Here is a 23,451-nt window from a genome sequence, read left to right as displayed (position 1 = left end):
AGTGTAGCTCCTGACGAGACAGATTTGTTTTATGATATCACAAAGAAATTGCTATAAAGGTCAGGTCCAAATTTGCCTTGTGACCGTGATAAAATACTGAGCTTGAATCATGACCTAGTGTGCTACTTTCACTTCAAGAAATCAACAGCACAAGAATCGATGCAAACTCATATAGTCCATTTTTCATTAAATCTTTTTATTATAAAAATATAAAACACAGAAATTAAGTCAAACGTTTCTACAACCCCTACAAGGAAACATTCGCTCACCCCCCTTTTTTTAGGAATCAGTGTACACACACATGGTACACAGCCTTATTGCCAGCTTCCTTTTTAATGCTCTCTGGATCGACTTGACCAAGTGTTTCTGTGTTAAGCAGACAGTATATTTACACAAACATGAACCACAAAAAAAATACAGATGCAGAGATGCCAAGGCCAAAGAGAGTGAACCTTGCAAAACCAGTTGAGGGAGATTTGGTAAGAGGGAAACAACTCAAGACTGACAACCAGAGAAGTGTGTCAATGAAGGCTGAACATACAGGGGAAACCTTCCCAGTATTCTTACTAAAGGATGGAGTGGATGGATCTACATCTTCCGGGACTATCGGGCTACACTCATTGAGCCCACCATTCTCTCAATGCTAAACCAGTTCTACTTTTAACTGTCTGAGGTGAACAAAAACAGTGCTGCTGATGTGGAACGTTGAGGCTTTCATGATATCGCTGTGGCATAGGACCACTATCAGACTGAGGATCTGCCTCTGGATTTCGTTTCAAGCTCAGCCAAGGCCTGGAGGAGGTGTCAACAGAAGCTCAGCAGTGGGGAAATCTGATGAGACTGATGTACCTCCTCTCCTTTTGAAATGGTCGCAAATGTCGAATTCGGCATTGTTTTGATGTTATCATTTTCTGTTCTACATTGTTGAATGATTTAAAGAACGCTGACTTTCTGTAAATATAGTGCCTGAAATAATTGCATTTCATGTAAGAAGTGCCTTGTGGAGGAGGCAAGATTTAGATTTAATTTGAGTTCCTCACATTATAATAGATTACATGAATAATAAATTGACTAACTATATTTTAGTGGATTTCCTTCTAAACCTTGCATGTCAGGGCTGTTACTCTATTCTGTTCAACACCAACTTGGCATGGCCTTTTCTGAACATAATGGAAAAGTGGGCATAGCTGCGAGACTGGGCAAAGACTTCTAACTCCTGCTGAGGCATCTCTGTTTCTGACGGAATGGACTGAAGATACTGAACTGGAAAACTCAAAAGTAGAAGAGTTTAGTGACAATAGTGTTATTTATCAGTTTCATCTGAAATAGTTAAAATACTTACAAAAATGGAGTATACATTTTTGAAAACACTTTGTCTGAAACATCTGCTTTAAACTCTGATGCAGTGAAAAAAAGTTCCTTACCTCGTGAGAACCAGGAGGAGAACTGTGATTGGACAAAAGTACCATCATTCAAAATCTGCTGAAGGCGGATCTAACACAGAACTAACATTAAGTCAATGCTTTACAAACACAATTTGGGATTCTGGTCCTTCATGATAGCCAAACAGGGTATTGATGGTAATACAGTTTTGGCCAGATACAAAGATGTATATCTATATTTGCTATTGTAGTAGGATGTTTGTAGTATTTGCATGGATACTGTCTGATTCGACAAACACCGATAAATAAATCTACTACAGAGGTTTCGGTCGAGTCAACTGTTCATTATTTTGTAACTTATCATATACAGCAACAAAAAAATGTAATAACTTGCATTCATGTCTCTGCGAAAGATTTAAGAATTCCCTGTGCTTGAGCTGTAAGGGTCATTCTTAGTTGTGGTTAGAGACCAATATAGCTATACTCAACTAATCGTCCGATATCAGCAACGCATTCATATAGTGTGATCTGCTAAATGACTAAAATTTAAATGCAATTTAATACAACCAAGAATAAACTTTTACAGTGCAAGCAGTCAGGGTGGCAAAGATTACATCATTCATATAAATAGACATGTTGACAGTATAAACTGTGAACATATACACTTTCGTGTGATTTCAAAATCATTGTTAAATATCTATTGTGTGACTGGAGGAAGAGTGCTTTTCTGAGGTCATACCTCGTGTTGGCATTATCCTTGTACTGGTGACAATGTGTCTGGTTACTGTGCATAACGTGTGTTGAGAATAACATTGTTGCAGGAGCTTTGTTGATACTGTTTGCACGCCACACTTTAATATTAGGATCATTTTCAACCATTATGGATTGCTTGAAACTGCAGCGCTGAAATGCCATCCCACCCATATAAGCCTTAGGATGGTTTGAAAAAGGTATTGCTTTTTAGAGGGCCACTGTTATTGCATTCTGAAGAAAGTCTAATTTCTGCTCATTGATAGCTTGCGAAATGTAGGAAAAGGAAGGTGGGAGAAACTGAAATGTACAGCATGAAACAAAAAAGGTATTGTTTACATCAGAAGTGCTACTTCTATGAGACAGCCAGGCACTGATTTATTTTAGTAGTTGTATATTTCGTCAGAGGGCGTGGGAGTGGTCGCTCAGGGCCAGTACTGTACGTTTTAAGAGTTCTGTAATACTCTGGTTGACGAGGGGAGTTGTGGAGTTCGGGAAAGGTGTAGAAGAGTGAGTATGAGAAGAAACTCAGTTGCTATGGTTTGGGGCTTGGTTGTGGTTTACACTCAGGGGTCGGTGGAGTTGATGGTGGTTTTGTCACGGCCGGCCATCCCCCGGTACCAGCTGCAGTAGCCCTCTTTCTGCTGGATACAGGCGTAGTGCCGGGACTGGTAGCCGGGGTAGCCGAAGTGGGACAGCATGTCCGTCCACAGGCACTCGTTCTTTGAGGTCACAAAGCAGGGCAGGTAGTGGCAGGGCTTAATCTACAGAGGGAAGAAGCGAAACTACATTTGTAGCCGTAAAGCAGGAACATTTTATCGAGTAATGCTACAGCATACTGGTGAAGGCTCACTGTGTTTTACAGTTCGTCTTGAATGAAGTTCAATTGTATCCTTTTTGATTAACAAAAATTCTGATTTAGGGTATGTGACAGATTTTAGGATATGTTTCATTTTCTGTGAATTGTTTTTAAATATTGACCAATTCAAAGCACAGTGAGTCTACATTCAGCAGTAAATGAACAAGGCCAAGACAGAATTAGCATTTCAGGAAAAGGTGACGCAATGCATAATCTTGTACACAATACTTAATTTGTGGAGAATTCAATATTGATTAGCAGAAAGTGATTTAAGTATAAATCCCTCCAGATAATTGGGTCGAATCAGCAAAGGGTGAGTGAGTCAAGTTCTTTTTGTAGTTTGTAATTGATTATATTACAATTTAGAAACTCTAATGCATTTTATACTCCTTGCTCTACAGCAGGGGTGGGCAATTCCTGTCCGAGGGCCTGATTGGTGTCAGTTTTGCCCCAGCTAACACACCTGAATCCAATAATCACCTAATCATGATCTTCAGTTTAGAATGCAATTTGATTATTCAGCTGTGTTTGCTAGGGATGGAGAACACGTTTGACACCAATCAGGCCCTCTGACTGGAATTTCCCACCCTTGCTCTACAGGATGAATGAAAATGAATGGTTACAATTCAAATATACTTTCCTGTACATAAGCCAGTGGAGTTCAAAGATTCATTTAATTGCTAGCCTCTGAAATGAAAGTCCCCTACTTAGTTGGTAGTTTTCCCAAAGGGAATGGAGGAGAAAACCAAAGGGACAGAAATCTGTATTGCACTGCAATTCCGTCAACATCCTTTAAACTTCTCATTTCCTTCTCACATAGTGCATTCGGAAAGTATTTAGACCAATGGACTTTTTCCACATTACAGCCTTAATCTAAAATTGATTGAGAAATATTTGTATTTTTTAAAATCTACCCACAATACCCCATAATGACAAAGCGAAAACCTTTTTTTTAGAAATGTTTGCAAATTTATACAAAAAAACTAATTAGAAATAGCTTATTTACATAAGTATTCAGAGCCTTTCATACAGTATGAGACTTGAAATTGAGCTCAGGTGCATCCTGTTTCCATTGATCATCCTTGAGAGGTTTCTACAACTTGATTGGAGGCCACCTGTGTTAAATTCTAGTATTTGGAAAGGCACACACCTGTCTATATAAAGGTCCCCCAGTTGACAGTGCATGTCAGAGCAAAATCCAAGCCACGAGGTCGAAGGAATTGTCCGTAGAGCTCCGAGACAGGATAGTGTCGAGGCACAGATCTGTGGATGGGTACCCAAAAGGTTTGGCAGCATTGAAGGTCCCCAAGAACATAGTGGCCTCCATTATTCTTAAAGATGTTTGGAACCACCAAGACTCTTCCTAGAGCTGGCCGCCGGCCAAACTGAGCAAATCGGGCCTTGGTCATGGAGGTGACCAAGAACCTGATTGGTCACTGACGGAGGTCCAGCGTTCCTCTGTGGAGATGGGAGAATCTTCCAGAAAGACGAGCATCTCTGCAGCACTCCACCAATTAGGCCTTTATGGTAGAGTGACCAGATAGAAGCGACTCCTCAGTAAAAGGCACATGAAAGCCCGCTTGGAGTTTGCCAAAAGGCACCTGACTATGAGAAACAAGATTCTCTGGTGTGTTGAAACCAAGATTAAACTTTGGCCTGAGTACCAAGCGTCACGTCTGGAGGAAACCTGGCACCATCCCTACGGTGAAGCATGGTGGTGGCAGCATCATGCTGTGGGGATGTTTTTCAGCAGCAGGGACTGGGAGAATAGTCAGGATTGAGGGAAAGATGAACAGAGCAAGGTACAGAGAGATCCTTGATGAAAACCTGCTCCAGAGCGCTCAGACTGGGGACGAAGGTTCACCTTCCAACAGGACAACAACCCTAAGCACACAGCCAAGACAACACAGGAGTGACTTCGGGACAAATCTCAATGTCCTTGAGTGGCCCAGCCAGAGCCTGGACTTGAACCCAATTGACCATCTCTGGAGAGACCTGAAAATAGCTGTGCAGCGACGCTCCCCATCCAACCTGACAGCGCTTGAGAGGATCTGCAGAGAATGGGAGAAACTCCACAAATATAGGTGTGCAAAAATGTAAAATAAATAGCAAAGGATATTTACAAACAAATAGGCAGGGTACGTGCAGTTTCATAGTCAAAGTGCAATTAGTCCAACATGTTAAGTTGTAGAATTGCATTTGGAATAAGAGTACTTGGCCCTATTTTTATTTTTTAACCTTACTCTGTACCTGCGGCCAGAGGGAAGGAGCTGGAATTCAGGGTGGAGTGGATGGGACGAGTCAACTGCAATTTTATTCGCCTTATGGAGGGCTCTGCCCAGGTAGAGAGATTAGTTCTTGCTGTTGCTGTCCCATGATTTTTCTGCAAGTCCTGACTATCTTACCAAACCTATTTCTGTGCAACTTTGATAGGACAAGTATTGTGTGTAGATTGATGAGGGGGGAAAAAACGATGTAATCCATTTTAAAATAAGCCTCTTAGATAACAAAATGTGGAAAAAGTCGAGGGGTCTGAATACTTTTCGAATGCACCGTATAACCTGCCAAATGTATTTTTAAAGGTGAAAAATTTGAAACTGACAAAACTCTGTTTTAGAGAAATCCAAAGGTGTTTCAGTAAAGGCTGTGTATACTGTAATGAACGAGCCAGAGGAATCAACAGCAGAGAGCTTGAGGAATATGGGTGAAGCTGAACGCATTCTTTATGGTGCAAGCATTTTCTGTGAAGTTTATCTGGTTCTGGTGTTCATAGGGCTGTTATGGACAGTTGGCTTTTTAATCATTTACTGACGCCAATGGTTTCTTTATGCACTGCAGTGTATTATTTTCACATGCTTCCTGCATTCCTTAGCTGTAAATCATATTTTGTTGAAGAATGCAAAGGATGACAAACGGGTTTTAATGATTTTGGCGGGAGCGTCGGTGAAGTGTGACGTTGGCACTCTAGGAGATTCTTGCACTTGATATAAAACCACAGATGGCTGTGTCTGCACTGCCTGTGCCTGACTTGTCTTCTCAGACAGTAAGCATGCTGGTTCATAGGGGTTCACACAATGAGGTGTTGTGTTCTAGCTATAGGATGCTGCTACACATGTGTGTTTTTGTTTTTTTCCCGATTTTTAAAGATTACGGTTGAACTGAAATAGGCAAACTAAAAGAAAAACGCTTCTACCATGGCGAGTTCTGTCCAAGTTTGTTTCCCATTTCTGATGCTGACTTGCCATGTTTGGTCACAGTCATACATTCCCCTCCACTGTTCTGCGTTTGCCTCAGACTCACTGTACATCTAACGTGTCTTAACATTACAACCCTTTCAGCAGTTTGGGTGTGAGCAGTTTGAAAGGTGTTAGCCGGCATTTGGACAGTGTAGCTACTCCGGTCTCCTGTCTGGCAATGCACTTATTGCTGGTGACGGGAGCCGGTGATGGGCAGACCAGATGGTGTGTCTGGAGCCATGCAGTACAGTAGGATATTTATGAGCCTGGATTGGAGCTGCACAGGAGCAGGTTCCACATAAAGGGGATCCGTCCCCGTGCGGAATTCAGGCTTTGGAATAACAGGGAAAGTGATTCCGGTGTAGTTAAATGTAATAACTCACAAAGATCATTATAAATTTCTTTTCTCTCTCCTTGTCTTCCCCTCTCTCTTCACTTCCATTCATGGATGTGTATTATCCGTTCTGATGCCAAAATTGAAAGGGGACAGCTAAAAGCTTACATTATATCAGTCAGCCACTATCAGGAATTTAAAAGTATGTCCCTACAATCAGAAAAGTTACAATAACATAATCAAAATGATTTGGTATATATTTTGATAGTCATTCTTGTATTGTGCTACACTTAAGAATAGAGGGAAACATTTTAAATGGTTTGGCAATGATTTCATAATTGGTTGCAGTTTTATCAGCATAACCTATTTGACCAAATATATGCAAGACCACTAAAGCAATTATTATGGTTATAAAATGAACACAACCAATATCCGATATCTAATAACATATGGAGATTATGAAGTGCCTTGTCATTTTCTGTGGTAAGATGTCTTCTAGATGGAGGAACAGAGATGCTCAGAGCAGGATGGTATGCTTTGCAGTAAGCAGGGTGTTCTGCCTGCCTCTGCCCCTCTTTTTGGCTCCTACTCCTCCATCTTGGCTCTGCTGCTGTTGGGTTGCTTTAGCTTCCTTATACATATCCATCTTATCCATATTCTCCCTGGGAGCCACTTCATCCATATTCTTCCTGAGAGCGCAGTTGTTGCCACTCACCCTGCAGTTGCAGCCCAGCTGGTAGCGGTGGTTGATGCCCTTCTTCTGGGCCAGCGAGAGGCGCTCCCATGGCTGGTTGAAATTACACAGCCCGGTGTAGACCTTGCCGTCAAACACGCGGCCTGAGGGGGAGAGAGGGTTGGTTACAGATCAGCTTTTGTTATGCATTACATCATTCGTGAATTTTTTCTTCATGACTTACAACATTCATTACAATGGTTTGTTTGTTTCCCCAAAAAACAGACTGAAAAACAATTCATGTCATATTCCCAAATGCCATGGGAGAGAGTCAGATGTCATTCTTAGCCTATTTTTGGCTAATTGTATAATTGCCATACCTCGCCTAGCATAAATACACCAGTCAAGCAAGTGGTCCAAAGCGTTTGAACTATGGTAAGACCATCTTGTACAGTAGGTCCCATATTAAACCAACACCCCTATTTCAGAATTCCCAAAAGGTTTTCTAACTTCTATTTTTATGTTTCTATTGGGCTTCTATTTTTAGGTTAGGCAGGTTCACCCTACACTGTAGCCCGCCAGCTAGCACTCAAACAAATTGGACTGACCACTTGCGCTGACTCTCCACACCTTAGCACACATGCGCTCACGCACACACCCACACTGACTTTTTCTATAGAATTGAGGTCAGGGCTTTGTGGTGGCCACTCCAATACCTTGACTTTGTCCTTTAGCCATGTTGCCACAACTTTGGAAGTATGCTTGGGGTCATTGTCTATTTGTAAAATCCATTTGTGACCAAGATTTAACTTCCTGACTGATGTCTTAAGATGTTGCCTCAATCTAACCAACTAATATTTTGTTCTCATGATGCCATCTATTTTGTGAAGTGCACCAGTCCCTCCTGCAGCAAAGCACCCCCACAATATGATGCTGCCACCCCCGTGCTTCACGGTTGGGATGGTGTTCTTCAGCTTGCATGCCTCCCCCTTTTTCTTCCAAACATAATGATAGTCATTATGGCCAAACGGTTATATTTTTGTTTCATCAGACCAGAGGACATTTCTCCAAAAAGTATGATCTTTGTGCAGTTGCAAACCGTAGTCTGGCTTTTTTAGAGGTTTTGGAGCAGTGGCTTCTTCCTTGCTGAGCGACCTTTCAGGTTATCGATATAGGACTCGTTTTACTGTGGATATAGATACTTTTGTAACTGTTCCTCCAGCATCTTCAAGGTCCTTTGCTGCTGTTCTGGGCTTGATTTGCACTTTTCGCACCAAAGTACGTTCATCTCTAGGAGACAGAACGCGTCTCCTTCGGTATGAAGGCTGTGTGCAGTTTATACTTGCGTACTATTGTTTGTACAGATGAACTTGGTACTTTCAGGCATTTGGACATTTTCCAAGCTATTTAAAGGCACAGTCAACTTAGTGTATGTAAACGTCTGACCCACTAGAATTATAAGTGAAATAATCTGTCTAAACAATTGTTGGAAAAATGACTTGTCATGCACACAGTAGATGTCCTAACCGACTTGCCAAAACTATAGTTGGTTAACAATACATTTGTAGAGTGGTTGAAAAACGGGTTTTAATGACGCCAACCTAAGTGTATGTAAACTTCCGACTTCAACTGTGCATTCATGCAAGGAAGCATTTCGTTGGATGGTGTATCCTGTACATACAACTAATGAATTGAAGTTGAACTTGATAAATGCCTTCCTGCACTGGAAACGCCAGACCTTCTCGCTAGAACTGTTCATTATAAAAGAGGAGAGAAGGTTCTACTGTTTACACCCCAAAGGAGAAGGAAATGCTTCAAAAAATAAGTTTCCCCCCCTGCCTCTTTCGTCTCTCACAGACGCGAGGTTATATATAGTGGGAAAGTTTGTCAGAGCAGTCAAGAAGTCTTCACGGAGGAGGGGGTTGCATTTAAACAAAACAAAAAACTGGGGCTGCTGTTAGCAACGCTGCCATTGTTGTGGGACGTGCTGCAGAGAGGGAGTTAGGGAAATAGGCCTGGGAGAACAAGCTGGCATCAACTCCACTGATGTGCTTGCTTGCCTCGCTAATTTGTTTTTGGTAATATGCTCCTGAGGCAGCTCGTGAGGCTGTTTTTTATTGCTTATTAATAGCTCTTAATGGAAAGACATTGTTTCTGGCACCACCATGACAACTGTGCAGCCCGCCAAGTACAGATCGGTGGAATATTGACTCACCTGTGATCAGATACTGGTACTTGTTGATGTCGAACTTGACTCCACACAAACTCTCAGATGCATCTGTGTAGATGTGCTGAACGTGCTGCATTTTGTTGAATCCTTTGTACATCTGCAAAACAGACCATGACAAACAGTATGTCATAACGATTATAATCTGGAATGAAGAGCACACCTCTGGCACTTGTTCTTGCTTCTGACGCAACTGGATTTATTGAGTTCTCGAAGTTGTCAGGATTCCACAACAATAAACAAGTGCAGTATAATGATATTGCTTCCAATATTTCAGTGTAGTAGAGGAAGAGGCCACTGATGCTATCATTTAACCACATGAAAATGAACATAATTACAGGACATAATGAAGACGTGACTTTGGGGTTGAACCGTGGGTCCACCCATTGAGTTCAGGTGCGGGGAACACAAACGCTGCCAGACAAAGTAAATGTTTGCCCTGGGATTTGTTGTGTTTGGTCCGTCGTGATTTATTTGTCTGGGAACAACAGGAAATCCCTGTTTAGACACTGCTATTCTTGGAAATAACAGGACAAGCCGTGAAAGAGGCGAGCCATTGGGACCTAAAACGGGGGATTTCTGGGAAAATGTTTCTAGGGAAAACAAAGCCCACTCTTCATGATTTATTTACTGAGGCGATTGTCTTTAGGCCATTACGACTACGTTGGATTCCTATTCAAACACACAACTTGGATTAGCCAAACCTTCTTGCCACAGGGCCAAACTTTTTAAAGGTGATGATGAAAACAATGTCTAATCCTCTGTAACATACTCTTGTGGCACTTAATGGAAAAGCTTGGCCATTTCACAGCATCTGTGAACTCATGTTTTGGTAATAAGAATTAGGGATTGCACTATAACTTAAGTGTTACTGCTGCAGTTGCCTAGTCATACACTTATCATTTTAGTAGGCCTACAGTGTTAAAGCTGGTCTCCTAGTTTCAAAGCCTATGAACTTGTTAGTGATTCTTATAGCCTTGTGCTGTTTTCCCATAGTGTGGTTATGCTCTTCAAGGTATGGGCCAGATTATGAAAAACTCGGGCTGAATGATGCGATGGCGGCTTACCTTCATCTGTTTGATAGTGTAACGCATGGTGCCAAAAGGCCCGTCCTTCAGTAACTTCTTGCCCACCACTTTGGCACGGATCACTGTAGACAGAAGACACAAGCACAGAATTAGTCCATTTTGCAATGGACAGAGATTGGAAATCCTCTAGCTAACAAATCCAGCATATTGGATAATTTCCCATATTTAGGTCACATCAGAGCAAGTTTTGTCCCTGACACCTGGAGCCAGGTTGATGTTTGTTAACATCAAAAATAGGAGCCTAAATACAGTAGTAAGTCCAATGTGTTCAACATATCACCCATACAGATGCTTTAGCTAGAAGTACCTCCCGATTAGGACCCTAGAATGCATTGGGCTGCTCATTGCTTTTCCAAAGCCTATTTAAAACCCAGCCCCTAGAGGAGAGACCCATGGAAGATTTTGGAAGGGTTTGGCTCAGTTTATAATCTATTAATTTATTTTTATGGATTGCTTCTGCTTGGCAAGTCCAATAGAAGGCTAGGGTCTAGCATTTGAATTTGACTGAGGCCAAAGCAGTTCTTCAGGACAGTGAACATGTGGCCACAGCTTTACTACTACCTCCCTTCTGCCTTATCCTTGTATCGTAAAACCATGCGTCTCCACTGTTTTAAACAACCTCCTTTCTTTACATTCAGCACAGGGTGGAAAAAGATCTTATCAGTGCTGCTCACCCTCATGTAAACAGTGGCTAGGTGACACAGTTTGGCTGTGGAATCACCTTGTTTGCTTTCGCTCCTTTTAAAGTAAGTGGGGTCCATTGTGAGGGGGAAATCGGCTTACGAGCGAGGCCTCATTTAGGCTAGTGAATCGGGTCCTCCCCAGAGTACTTGTATCAGCGCTCTGGGGCCCCCCGGGGGAGAATGGGTAGTGAAAGGGTAGTCCACTTGCAGGCGCAGTCAACTTGAGTCAAGTTCACCTGCTCACCGCAGCCTGACAGCCACAGACATAACTAATGGTGGGGATGTTTATCTTTCCTCTCCGGAATGTTCTTTCTACATTCCTTTGAGGTTCACATTCTCGAGCCTGTGAGGGGGGAGAAAAGGGAAGCGTGTCTCACTCCTCTAGATAGAGTGAAGAAGTGATGTACTGTAACATCTCTTATAGCGTCATAGTATGTATTTAAGTCCCAGACACAAAGGGAGTCTAAAGGACAAGCAGTAATCGTGGTGGTTTATGAATAGAAAAGTATCCTAGAAGATGCCGGTGAGGTGACATCAACACCTTCAATGGAGCTCACATTTTCACCTGCCAGTTTAGAATGACTAGAGCATCAGCCATCCAATTTTCAGCCATCCAATTTGATAGCTTCTACATCCATGTAGAAGGCATCGATTATGTTCAACCTATTCGGGTTATCTATTCTCCTTGTGTTCTTGGTGACTTTTTTTGAGCCAATGTACCCAAGGACATCTGCTCTATTAATCTATCAACTCGCATATTATGAGCCTCAAAGCATTGTTACCTAACCAGTCTCTGCTATGCAGAGTCAAATGGATGGTACTTTCACTGATGTAATTGTATGGAGCAAAGCGACTATTACTGTGGAATGTGAAGATATGAAACATTATGCTACTCTGATCCCTCCTTAAGTGATGTTGATGCACGGATCCCTCACTATTTTCAGAAAGCCAGTAGCCGAAAACCTGCCTTCCCCTTAAAACCTAAACTCCATTGCAAAGACTGCTTTCCCCACCCAAAACGATAAGACTCCGACTCCAAAGAGCTGTGCGTTGAGCCTTCAACTGTTATTAGGCGTAGGAGTCATAGGTCATATCGCTGAACAAGAGTCCAACAGTAACACCAAACGCTCTTTGAGGCGGGATACGCTCGCCACTGGGCGGGCAACCACTAATTGGGTGGTGCTGAAGTCATTGCCTGGTGGAATGTGTGAAAGGCCGCAGCTGCTGGTGAGACCGAGGATTTGTGTTATTCCCTACAGCGACCCTTTTGACTTCCAAGGGAAGGGCCCTGAGTAGATCTCAGAATGCTAGCTATATTTACTCCTGACCACCGAGTTCTCTTTCAATATGCCTCTTCAGGCTAGGTCTGGTCACCAGTGTCAAATGACCAAATTGTGAGTGTTTATGTAATCCAATTCTAAGCCCAAGCACTGCATAAGATATCCACCTGATCAGTACTGGTTCGTTTAGCTGTAAACGGCACTGCAGCTCTAGAGTGTGTGCCCCCTGTCCTCTCTCTGTGTGTGCTGCAACACACATAGCAATTACAGGCGAGTGCTATTCTCCTGTTTCTGCCGCAGCATATTAATGTTTTGCAGTGGATTTGACATACATTCCCAGTGGAAAGTAAATGGATTTTTTCTTAATAAGGAGAAGTAACTGGGGTATGACAGAGAAAGTAATTGAATTCATTTAGCACAGTATCTCTTCCCCGACGCATGGGATTACTAAACTATGCATTCAAATTCTAATTGCAACACGAGTGGGAATGTAATTCAATCAAGCAGTTTAAGCCTCCTCCTGCTTTCCATTTTGCCTGTGAATCTTGTGAGGCACCTCAGGCTAAATTGTGATTGCAGCAAACAGATTGCGTGATGAGGGAAAAGTCACCATGACAAGATAGATGGTCATATGAAGAGGGGAAGAATAGGGGGAAATAATGTGGTTGTGTATAACCAGAGTTGTGAACTGTGTGTGTGGTGATAAGCGAGGGAGAGCGAGACTGATTCTGAACATGATCTGAGTGTGCGGGGGGGGAAACGATGCTACTTAGTATGACACACTCACTGAGTGCTCCACTCAAAAAAGAAATCACTCTTAAGTGCTCTTCCTCTTTTTCGAGCTGACCCCACCCGTAGTGGGATTACACTTGGCCTGAATAGAAAAGTAATGTCCAAGATGGAAGCAACTTAACCAACGTGGGATGTGTAGGTCTGATTTTAAAAAGATATGCACTATATAGGGAACAGGGTACTATTTCAGAAGCAGTCATGGACTACACTGGTGATTTTTTTTAAAGTTAAGCGGTCTGCAGAAAAGGGATGGCTTAAACGCTCTATGCCTGTCTAACAGGGTGTACATGTCAAACATTCAGGGAATCTTGCACCTTTTGACCTCTTGACCTGTTTTAACAGGAAGGAACACTGGCCTTATGGAATGAAGCTGCTTTGAATGCACCGAGCTGATCCCAAATAACGTAAGGTTCCTCATAATATGGGACCATCTATGCCCTCTGCCAGTTGGGAAGAGCATAGTAGAGAATAGGGTTGGTTTTTGCATTATTGCAACCTATAGTAACTGTAGCTCATTGCCTCCCTCGCCAGGTCTCCCAAGAGAAAAGACAGGGTAACTTGAGGACCTCCCTCACCACTCTGAGAACTAGCTTACACCAGGCTAAACTACTGTACATGTTTCTCCAAGGTTATTATCCCAGGCCAAGTCACACTTACCCACAGCAGTAATCTTCTATATTGAATCGGTGCATGGTACGAGATTGTAAAGGTCTGCTCCTGACACCTCAGCTCCTTGGGATATTAAACACCAGGGCCAAAGTGTAGCTAGGGCCGACCGAAACGCTAATCTGCTGCATGAAAAGCTTTAGAAAAACAGCCTTCCCCTCTGTTCCAATGTGAATGGGCTGTTTCAGCCCAGTAGGTCTGCTGTGCACCAAAAGTAATCTCTCTGTCTCTGTCCGTATGCAGCAAGAAAAGAATTGTCAGGAAATGGCTGACTGTTGTCTAGAAATGCAAGGAAGGGTTCATTGCGAGAACGTATATCAGCTGACCTAGTTCAACTCCTTACGTTGATTGCAAAGTTACCCTCGGGTTATTTGGAGTTGGTATTTGACATGTTTTTTCCACTTTCTTGTACTCTAATTTCCTCAATTCAGAATGTCTATCTGATACATCTATTAGAGCTGGTGCTGCTAGTTATTATGGAGCAGGGCCTACGAAACAACGGGAGCAGGCTTTGAACTCACTTCTGGCTCTTAAAATTGGGATGATTCATGTTCTACAGTGTCACCTTTGAAGTTGATAGTGGAAATTAGTCCCTCCTCACTCAGCGTTACACCTGAGGGGCGCTTAAGGTCACCATTTGTGTTTTAATCCACATCTAGATATTCACTGTGTGTGTTAACCATAGCCGTTTGACCATGGTCCTCAAATAAGTTAGCTGCCAAAAACCCTTGGGCTATTTTAGATTTAGCTTTAGTCCTTAAAATACCTTTTTAGTCTTAATCACATTTGTCATTTCGTCCTTCGTTAGTTATCAGTCGATTAAAATTCAGGACAATTTTAGTCTAGTTAGGTCAGTGCATTTTTTTCTATTAAATAATGAATATTTAAGCTACCTAACTTCCATCATGTGCACATTCAGATAGCCTTGGCCAACTAGGCCTCTATCCCCTCGTATACCTTAGATGGCAACGTTGATATTGTGGTAGATTGTATCCAATGCCAAACATAATTAACCATATAGGCAATAAAGCCTTGGCTACAGGTGAAACAATTTACAGCTCTGATTTTCTGCCCATCACAACCGTAAAGGGGATAAATAAGTGGTTTCCTTGATAAGGGGAGAATTTGAGCTTTAAAAAAATGCCAGAAGTATTACTGTACTCCTAATATTCAACAAATAGCATTTGTTTTTACCATTGGGGGGGGGGGGAAGCAACCGCAACTTGCATTTACAGACCACTGTGCGAGAGCGGCAACAGAGATGAATAACAGCGCGCATGGGAAAATGGAGCTTCTGATGTCAAAGAAAAAAATAGCCTACATGAAAGTTAGAGTAAACATTGAGTATGTTTACATTCACACTAATTTGATTTTAAACTGATTATAGTAAAAGGCTGAGTATGACATTAGTCATGTAAACACCTTACTCTTGTCTTAATCAGCATGAGGCCATAATTGAAGTATGCATACACTGATTAAAACACCTGGTTTTCTGAGCAATCTATTGAATGATAAGGACATGTAAACAGCTTAATCGGCGTTCCAGTGGTGTATTTGATCTGCGCATGTGCCTGCACCAGGTAGTGCAAGCTTCCCTTTTATGCAACTGAAGTGAGTTCAGAAAAACTGAAAGTTTACATCTAAATAGTTCTCACATACAAACTTTACAAGGGATTCGGAAAGTATTCAGACCCTTAACCGTTTCCACATTTTGTTACGTTACAGCCTTATTCTAAAATTGAGGATTTTTATTTCTTTAATCAATCTACACACAATACCCCAGTATTCATAACCTTTGATATGAGACCGTTTCCATTGATCAGCCATGAGATGTTTCTACAACTTGATTGGAGTCCAACTGTGGTAAATTAAGTTGATTGGACATGATTTGGAAAGGCACACACCTGTCTATATAAAATGTCCATAGAGCTCCGAGACAGGATTGGGTCAAGGCACAGATCTGGGGAAGGGTACCAAAACATTTCTGCAGCATTGAAGGTTCCCAAGAACACATTGGCCTCCATTCTTAAATTGAAGTTTGGAACCACCAAGACTCTTCCTAGAGCTGGCCTCCTGGCCAAACTGAGCAATCGAGGGAGAAGGGCATTGGTAAAGGAGGTTACCAAGAACCCGATGGTCACTCTGACAGAGCTACAGAGTTCCTTTGTAGAGATGGGAGAACCTTCCAGAAGGACAACCATCTATGCAGCACCAATCAGGCCTTCTAGTTGAAGTTAGTTACAAGTCAAGTGTCCAGGCTTCGCATCAGTTCAGAAGGTTGACGAGTGATTGCCTGGAGCTGTGTGGGAGAGCTCAATCAGACTGCGCAACTGAAATATGTGAATTCTGCCAATGAGAGGATAGCATGAAATATTCTGCATGCATGCTTGGAATTGGACAAAACTGATACATTTCCTTCATGTCAAATTAAATGTCACAGGGAATTCTCGTCACATTTGTCAACTAAAATTAAAAGTAATTTGTAATAGTTCGTTTTTTCCTCCCAGGGCATCTCTTCTCATTATCATAGTTTTAGTCAGGAAAAATGAGTTGTTGATGAAAAACAGCCTTTGTTGAAAGTACTGTTCATATGAAATGGGGGGGAAAGATGAGGATAAAGGCACATTTTATAACTCATATCTGTCATAAGGAATATTTTGTAGGTATAGATCTGCATACAGTATGTTTTAGGGGTATTTTGACACTAAGGTTTATCAAAGGTGACATTTTCTTAAAACAATCATCAAACCCCAAGGCCATAAAGAAGCTTTTGGAACTGCGTTTCTTCCCAGAAAATTGACTTGTGCTTTTTTGGACAAGACTGCAGCACATGTTTGTTTGGACATGCCCAGGGGACACAAATCAGAATATCCATCTTAACTCTAGGTGTTGCCAGGAGATAACTGTTATCCTTCACCATCCAAAAACATCATGTTCATGCCAAACTCCATTTCCAGTTGGCTTACAACACAAGAGCTATTGGAATTTTACATGTGAAATCTTGCCTAAAGCTGTCATCAGTTGCATAATAATTATGCAATAGTCATAAGCTTACATGTTCATGATAACTGCACTAAAGCCCTATCCTAACAGAAGTCCAACACTATCTTAATTTACTGTCTAACTGAATGCAATAGCCTTCAGTATTGCTCAATGAGCAGAAGATGGGTATAAGGTTAAATAAATGGGGGGGGGGGGGGAAGTGTGCATGTTACTCCCATAGAATTATCTCAAGCTTTTTCCATGGCCAATTGTCCTGTCCCACTTGTGAAAAATAGCTCTACAGTTGTCATCTACATGATGAAATGTGATCCTGGCTTTGGCATAATGGCATGTTTACAGAGTTATGTTTTATCGGGACTACTGTGACACTGTCCCTTGCAATGGGAGGGAAGAGGCATCCCTAGTTCTGTGCACGCTACAGGCATTCGTGGCGCACTTCTGGCTGAACCAAGACCTTGGAAATGGAATTTGGAGCACTTGCAGCCATTAAAGCCAGCCCTAGATTCTGGCCCACTAGGCTCCACTCCTTGCCAATGGGATGAGACAATTTAGGGGGCATGACAGGGTGATACTAACATTTGTACTACCATTTTCAACACAATGGAACCTGGTCACTAACTAGCATAACCCCCAATAATGAATTAAATAAGAGGCGATGCTCATCAATGCTGAGGAAATGTTTGCATAAATATGTTGGTGTTTGACATGGTCAACCTGCCACGTGTGAGGGTATTATTTTTAAACTGTTGCCATGTTGAAAAGTACACATCGCTTTCTCTCCTCTGACCTCGTCAGGCTTCAGTCATAGTTCACTGGCTGGACTAGGGATCACTGCAGAAAAAAACATGACATCATAGTTGGAAGACTCCGCCCATGGAACAGCTCTGAAGTCCACTTCTCCTCCGCTCCGAGGCATTGGACCACTTTGCTACCCTAATTGACGTTTGATGGCTGTGTCTGACAAAGGTGTGTGTGTGTGTGTGTGTGTGTGTGTGTGTGTGTGTGGTGGATGACTGGTCAAACCCACACTCTGCCTGCTGCCAGCAGTTCCGTTCCACAATACAAGAGAGCTGCACACAGTTGTCCTAATACTGTATATATATAGCAGTGGACTCCTCTCTTTAACTCTACCTTCTCCCACCTGCTTTAGACCCACACAATACTAATTATTGCTCAGGCTTATCAAATAATCCCTTACTCCTTTACAGGAATGAGTCTCCTGCAGCAACAACAGAGCGCCAGGACCCACCTGGTCTTAACAAGTGTTATCCAATAACACTGCTCAGGTTGGACTGGTATTTCTCGATAACAACAGCTGAGTTAATGTTATTCTGGCATAGCCTGTGCATGCATGACCCAGTGGTAGGTACAACAAGCTTTACAAAGCCACCCTCAGAGCAGGAGGCCAAAGAAATCTCTGCTACAAGTGGGTCCGAGGACCAGCCCCAAAAGAAAATATACCTGGTATCAACACAGAAAATACCAGTGCACCTAAGTCAATAACCAATACTTATTATACCAATATCAAATGTGTGAATGGAATGAATCAGCCCCCTTTTTGGAAAGTAAACATGTGCTTTCATAGAAGAGCACAAACACTTGAAGGGCAATGCTATACCAATAGGACTGTAGAATTTAACAAGTTGATTGCAATAGCACTTGCTTAACATTCCTAGCTAAGTCTTGGCTCTTACATCTTATGGAAAGCCCAACCGAACAGAAGAGCACCCAAGAACAGTAGCTAGTCTCCACTTCAAATCTGCCATTGGTAATCTCCACACATGGGTGCAATATTCAGTCAGCAGTAAAACCCCTTGGCTGGCTACTGTCTGCCTGTTCTGTTTTGGTTTATTGCTCAGCAAGTGGTCATTTAGCTCTGAAAGACATGATCAGTGGGACCTGTTTCCATGGATACCGTTCCCATTTAACTCTTCTCTCTCATCAGAGCAAGGGGAAATAAAGTAATGCTTCCTCTCTCTTGACTCACTAATTTGAGAGATGACGCATTTATTTAGACTACTCAGAAAGCGTGCTGTTGTAGTAAACCGTTAGCCTACGAGCCATCTGATACTTGCAAACTGGAATATTCTGACAGTCTGTTTTTAAAATGGGCTTTTAGGTGATGGTTCCATTTTATGCATAACTTTATTTGGCAGAGATTTACCCATTACTGTAGGTCCCACAAAGTTGCATTATACTAACAACAGTTTCTTATTCAAATATAGTCCATGTATGCAGAATATCACAAAACCACTGCAAACATACATTTCAATAGAGAAAATATTTTAGTTGGCATAACATATAGACAGACATATGTGGCCACAAACCATACGACTTACCTATGTCAGAGTTGCAGTACGCATCTTGCGGGTGCGACAGAGCACACGAGCAAGCCTCTGTGAGTTGATAAATCTGAAGGCTGCTGAAAACGAACAGCAAGCTGAGCAGTTGGTGACAGAGGGACTGCATTTTTAGTGCGTAAAATCTCCCTCGCTGTCTTTACTTTACAACAAAAAAAGTTATGTCGCCGAATAGTTATTCAAAGTCTGTCCCGAGTTGAGCTCTTGTCTGCTTCAGTGGGTATGTCCAACTGTACTCTCCCGTATTGCCTGTCACTGGGTCTCCGAGCGCGAGTCACAAATTACATATAGTGCGCGAGACGCTGGAACGCCACCCACCTCGCCAGATTTCGCGGCACGACAGCCAATCACGACTCGAGCCGTCGATGATGTCAGCAAAGAATAACAGATGCATGACATATTGGAATTGACTTGACAATGAATTGACTTTACAATATTATTTTTCCCCTTTTCACATTTGTCCCCCTGAAACATTCCAGTCTGAGTAAAAACCGCTGGAAATTGCTAATTGAATGGAAAACCATATTTTAAAAACTTTTATTTAACTTTATTTAACTAGGCAAGTCAGTTAAGAACAACTTCTTATTTACAATGATGGCCAAACCCAGACAACGCTGGGGCAATTGTGCGCCGCCCTATGGGACTCCCAATCACGGTTGGATGTGATACAGCCTGGATTTGAACCAGGGACTGTAGTGATGCCCGTATAAGCCTGATGTAATGTTTCATACCTACAAGGAGCATTTATTTATCATAATTAATGGGAGACTTGCCACTTGTTTTTATGTTGTTATTACCATGTTTTGTTCATGTTAACAGTGAAACAGCAACATGTACAAATTAGGTTTCCTTTGGGTGTATCAGAAAGACATGGTTTTGTGGTTTATCCAGGCTCACCACTAAATGTCCATTTATGTTCGGTGAACTTCTGTAGCATTTCCTGGTCAGTGATCAAAGCTCAATTCTAGGCAGTAATGAACTTCATTTGTTTACACCATACCTTTTCATATAGTTCAAAAAAACTTGGACTGTAGACAGTTTTGCACCTGTTGTATAAAACTGTGTATGCTTATGAATACACCTCTGTGAGAACCACAGAACCCTTTTATACCTTTTGAAAAATCACTTCTGCGTATTGGCATTAGTCTCACAACCAGCCTCATTTTCAAAAGCTTCTCATGCTGAAGTTGAGAGAGAGAGAGAGAGAGTGTTTTTCAAGTGACCCAGTGTGTGTGCTGGTAAAATCCTTCACGCTGGCTACAATTTCTAGAATTAGACAAATTTAAGTTTAATCAGTTTTTTCTCACCTCTGTGTTTTTATGTAAGGGATCAGGAACCTGAGTGGAGATATCGCTGTGTGTGGAGGCTGATCTGTGGAGAGTTGAGAGATTTATATAACAAAGCCAGAGTAATCCCAGGCTACTGAACTATGACCCTATAGCCCCTCTCATGATCACCTTTTAGAACGCTCTCTGTTAACCTCAATAGGAACAGGCCCAGCAGGCAAGGCTGTTGGAAATGACATCATTACAATAAGCTAACAACCCAGAACTGGTCAAGTATGTTTCTTTTTTGAGTTTTTCTTCCTTTAGGTTATGTGGCCCATAAAAACATACAAGTGGTGTGTGCAACAGTGTATCGCATGCAGTAGGCCTTTGTCTGTCTGTTTCGTTTAACAACAGTAAAGGATGTAATTGTTGGCAAAGTGGGTCTGTCATACTCCGATCATGTTGTGACTGTACAATAAGGGGCACACTGCAAATAAATATTCTATTAATTTATTATTTCAGAATTATACAGTTTCCTGATCACTATTTCCTATATAATCAACCTGTGTTTGTTCAGGAGGACATGTACAGTATGTATACCCTGGAAATTCTTGGTATCCTTCCTCTAAACCAAGGGGGGGCACTTCAATCTGGCCCGCGAGACATACATTTTTTTTAACTATAAAAAATATATATCTATATACACTACCGTTCAAAAGTTTGTGGTCACTTAGAAATGTCCTTGTTTTTGAAAGAAAAGCACACCAGTCTCAATGTCAACAGTGAAGAGGCGACTCCGAGATGCTGGCCTTCTAGGCAGAATTGCAAAGAAAAAGCCATATCTCAGACTGGCCAATAAAAAGGAAAGATTAAGATGTGCAAAGTCCACACACTGGACAGAGGAACTCTGCCTAGAAGGCCAGCATCCCAGAGTCGCCTCTTCACTGTTGACGTTGAGACTGGTGTTTTGCTGGTACTATTTAATGAAGCTGCCAGTTGAGGACTTGAGGCGTCTGTTTCTCAAACTAGACACTAATGTACTTGTCCTTTTGCTCAGTTGTGCACCTCCCACTCTTTCTATTCTGGTTAGAACCAGTTTGCGCTGTTCTGTGACGGGAGTAGTATACATCGTTGTACGAGATCTTCAGTTTCTTGGCAATTTGTTGCATGGAATAGCCTTCATTTCTCAGAACAAAAATAGAGTGACGAGTTTCAGAAGAAAGTTATTTGTTTCTGGCCATTTTAAGCCTGTATTCAAAACCACAAATGCTGACGCTCCAGATACTCAACTAGTCTAAAGAAGGTCAGTTTTATTGCTTCTTTCATCAGGACAACAGTTTTCAGCTGTGCTAACATAATTGCAAAAGGTTTTTCTAATGATCAGTTAGCTAATCCAAGTTTATAATTTTAAAAGGCTAACACAATGTGCCATTGGATCACAGGAGTGATGGTTGCTGATAATGGGCCTACACTGTGTTTCTGATAAATTTGATGTGACCCCAAACTTTTGAACGGTAGTGTATATAGATATATTTTTTATACCTTTTTTCTCCCCAATTTCGATGTATCCAATTGGTAGTTATAGTCTTGTCCCATCGCTGCAACTCCCGTATGGACTCAGGAGAGGCGAAGGTCGAGAGCCATGTATCCTCTGAAACACGACACAACCAAGTCGTAACTGCTTCAAGACACACAGCCCGCTTAACCCGGAAACCAGCTACACCAATGTGTTGGAGGAAACACCGTACACCTGGCGACCGTGTCAGCGTGCATTTTCCTGGCCTGCCACAGGAGTCACTAGAGCGCAATGGGACAAGGAAATCTCGACCTGCCAAATCCTCTCTTAACCCGGACGACATGGGCCAACTGTGCGCCGCCTCATGGGCCTCCCAGTCATCTCCCAGCTGTGACACAGCCTGGGATTGAATCCGTGTCTGTAGTGACACCTCAAGCGCTGCAATGTAGTGCCTTAGACCTCTGCGTCACTCGAGAGGCCCCCGCAAATTGATTTTAGAAAACAATTGGTCCAGTTTTTTTATATGTAGATGGGATGGCATGTCAGAACTTCATGGTGAGCATCCAAGGAAAACAGGAGATATGCAAGGCCATTGTTAACCATTAATGACATAACCCCTGAGTCATTGTGTCAGGTTGGAACATGACGGAGTCGTCGTCATTTGTTGCATTCCTTGTCGGGTCAGACATTGGAGACTTCTTCGTTTTTTTCTTGGTGCGGGGCAGTTAGCGGTGACGTTTATCATTTTCTTTTAACTGAGCTTCTCAACTCTACCAGGGTGGTGTCCACCATTTCCATCTGATGTCCCTGAGGAGTCTTTAAACAAATACTCCAATAACCACATTACGTCTTTGCTTATTTCACCATGACCTCGATTTTAAGCCTTTGTCAATGTACCTTTTTATAGTTATTATCTAACATTTCTGAAGTCACTTTATATAAAAAGATTGTGACAAAAGAGAATAATGGCATGGGGAGGGAGGCGCAGCCCTGCATGCTCTCTTGGTGATATCACTCATGACGTTTCCTTATGACCCCATCTGTCCTTTACACAAAAAAACGCCATTGGACCTTCTGGAAATGTTATCCTAATTAGGCCAACATACTGTAAGCATAATGCAGGCGCACAATCTCATCTCTAAAAATCTATGTATAGAAAAAGTGCCTGTTATTTAGTGCAAGCTGCCCAGCCAGCCTTCGGGGAGCCTGGGGGAGGCATTGTGCGCTAAAAGGTGTTTTGAAGGCTCTATGTGTGGTTCTGTAATGACAAAGGGGACCAGGCGGTGAAATACATTTTTCATGCGACTGACAAGCCGTTAAATAGACACAAGAAG

General features: G+C 42.1%; 2 protein-coding genes across 2 annotated transcripts in view; one reads left to right on the top strand and one right to left on the bottom strand.

Annotated features, from left to right (window-relative positions):
• Positions 1-23,451, top strand: part of LOC139379358 (synapsin-3-like) — a 121,917-nt gene that overhangs the window by 54,143 nt on the left and 44,323 nt on the right. The window lies entirely within an intron of this gene.
• LOC139378734 (metalloproteinase inhibitor 3-like) lies at positions 176-19,627 on the bottom strand. Its single transcript, XM_071121180.1, has 5 exons — positions 19,313-19,627; positions 10,529-10,611; positions 9,450-9,561; positions 7,277-7,398; positions 176-2,896 (listed from the first exon to the last, which is right to left on the bottom strand). Exons 1-5 carry the CDS (start codon positions 19,440-19,442, stop codon positions 2,699-2,701), a joined length of 645 nt encoding a protein of 214 aa, XP_070977281.1. The 5' UTR covers positions 19,443-19,627; the 3' UTR covers positions 176-2,698.

This window comes from Oncorhynchus clarkii, chromosome 21 (genome assembly GCF_045791955.1).
Source record: "Oncorhynchus clarkii lewisi isolate Uvic-CL-2024 chromosome 21, UVic_Ocla_1.0, whole genome shotgun sequence".
Lineage (NCBI taxonomy): Eukaryota > Metazoa > Chordata > Actinopteri > Salmoniformes > Salmonidae > Oncorhynchus > Oncorhynchus clarkii.
The sequence above is the reverse complement of the archived record's forward strand: the minus strand, read 5'-3'. Positions and strand labels throughout refer to the sequence as shown.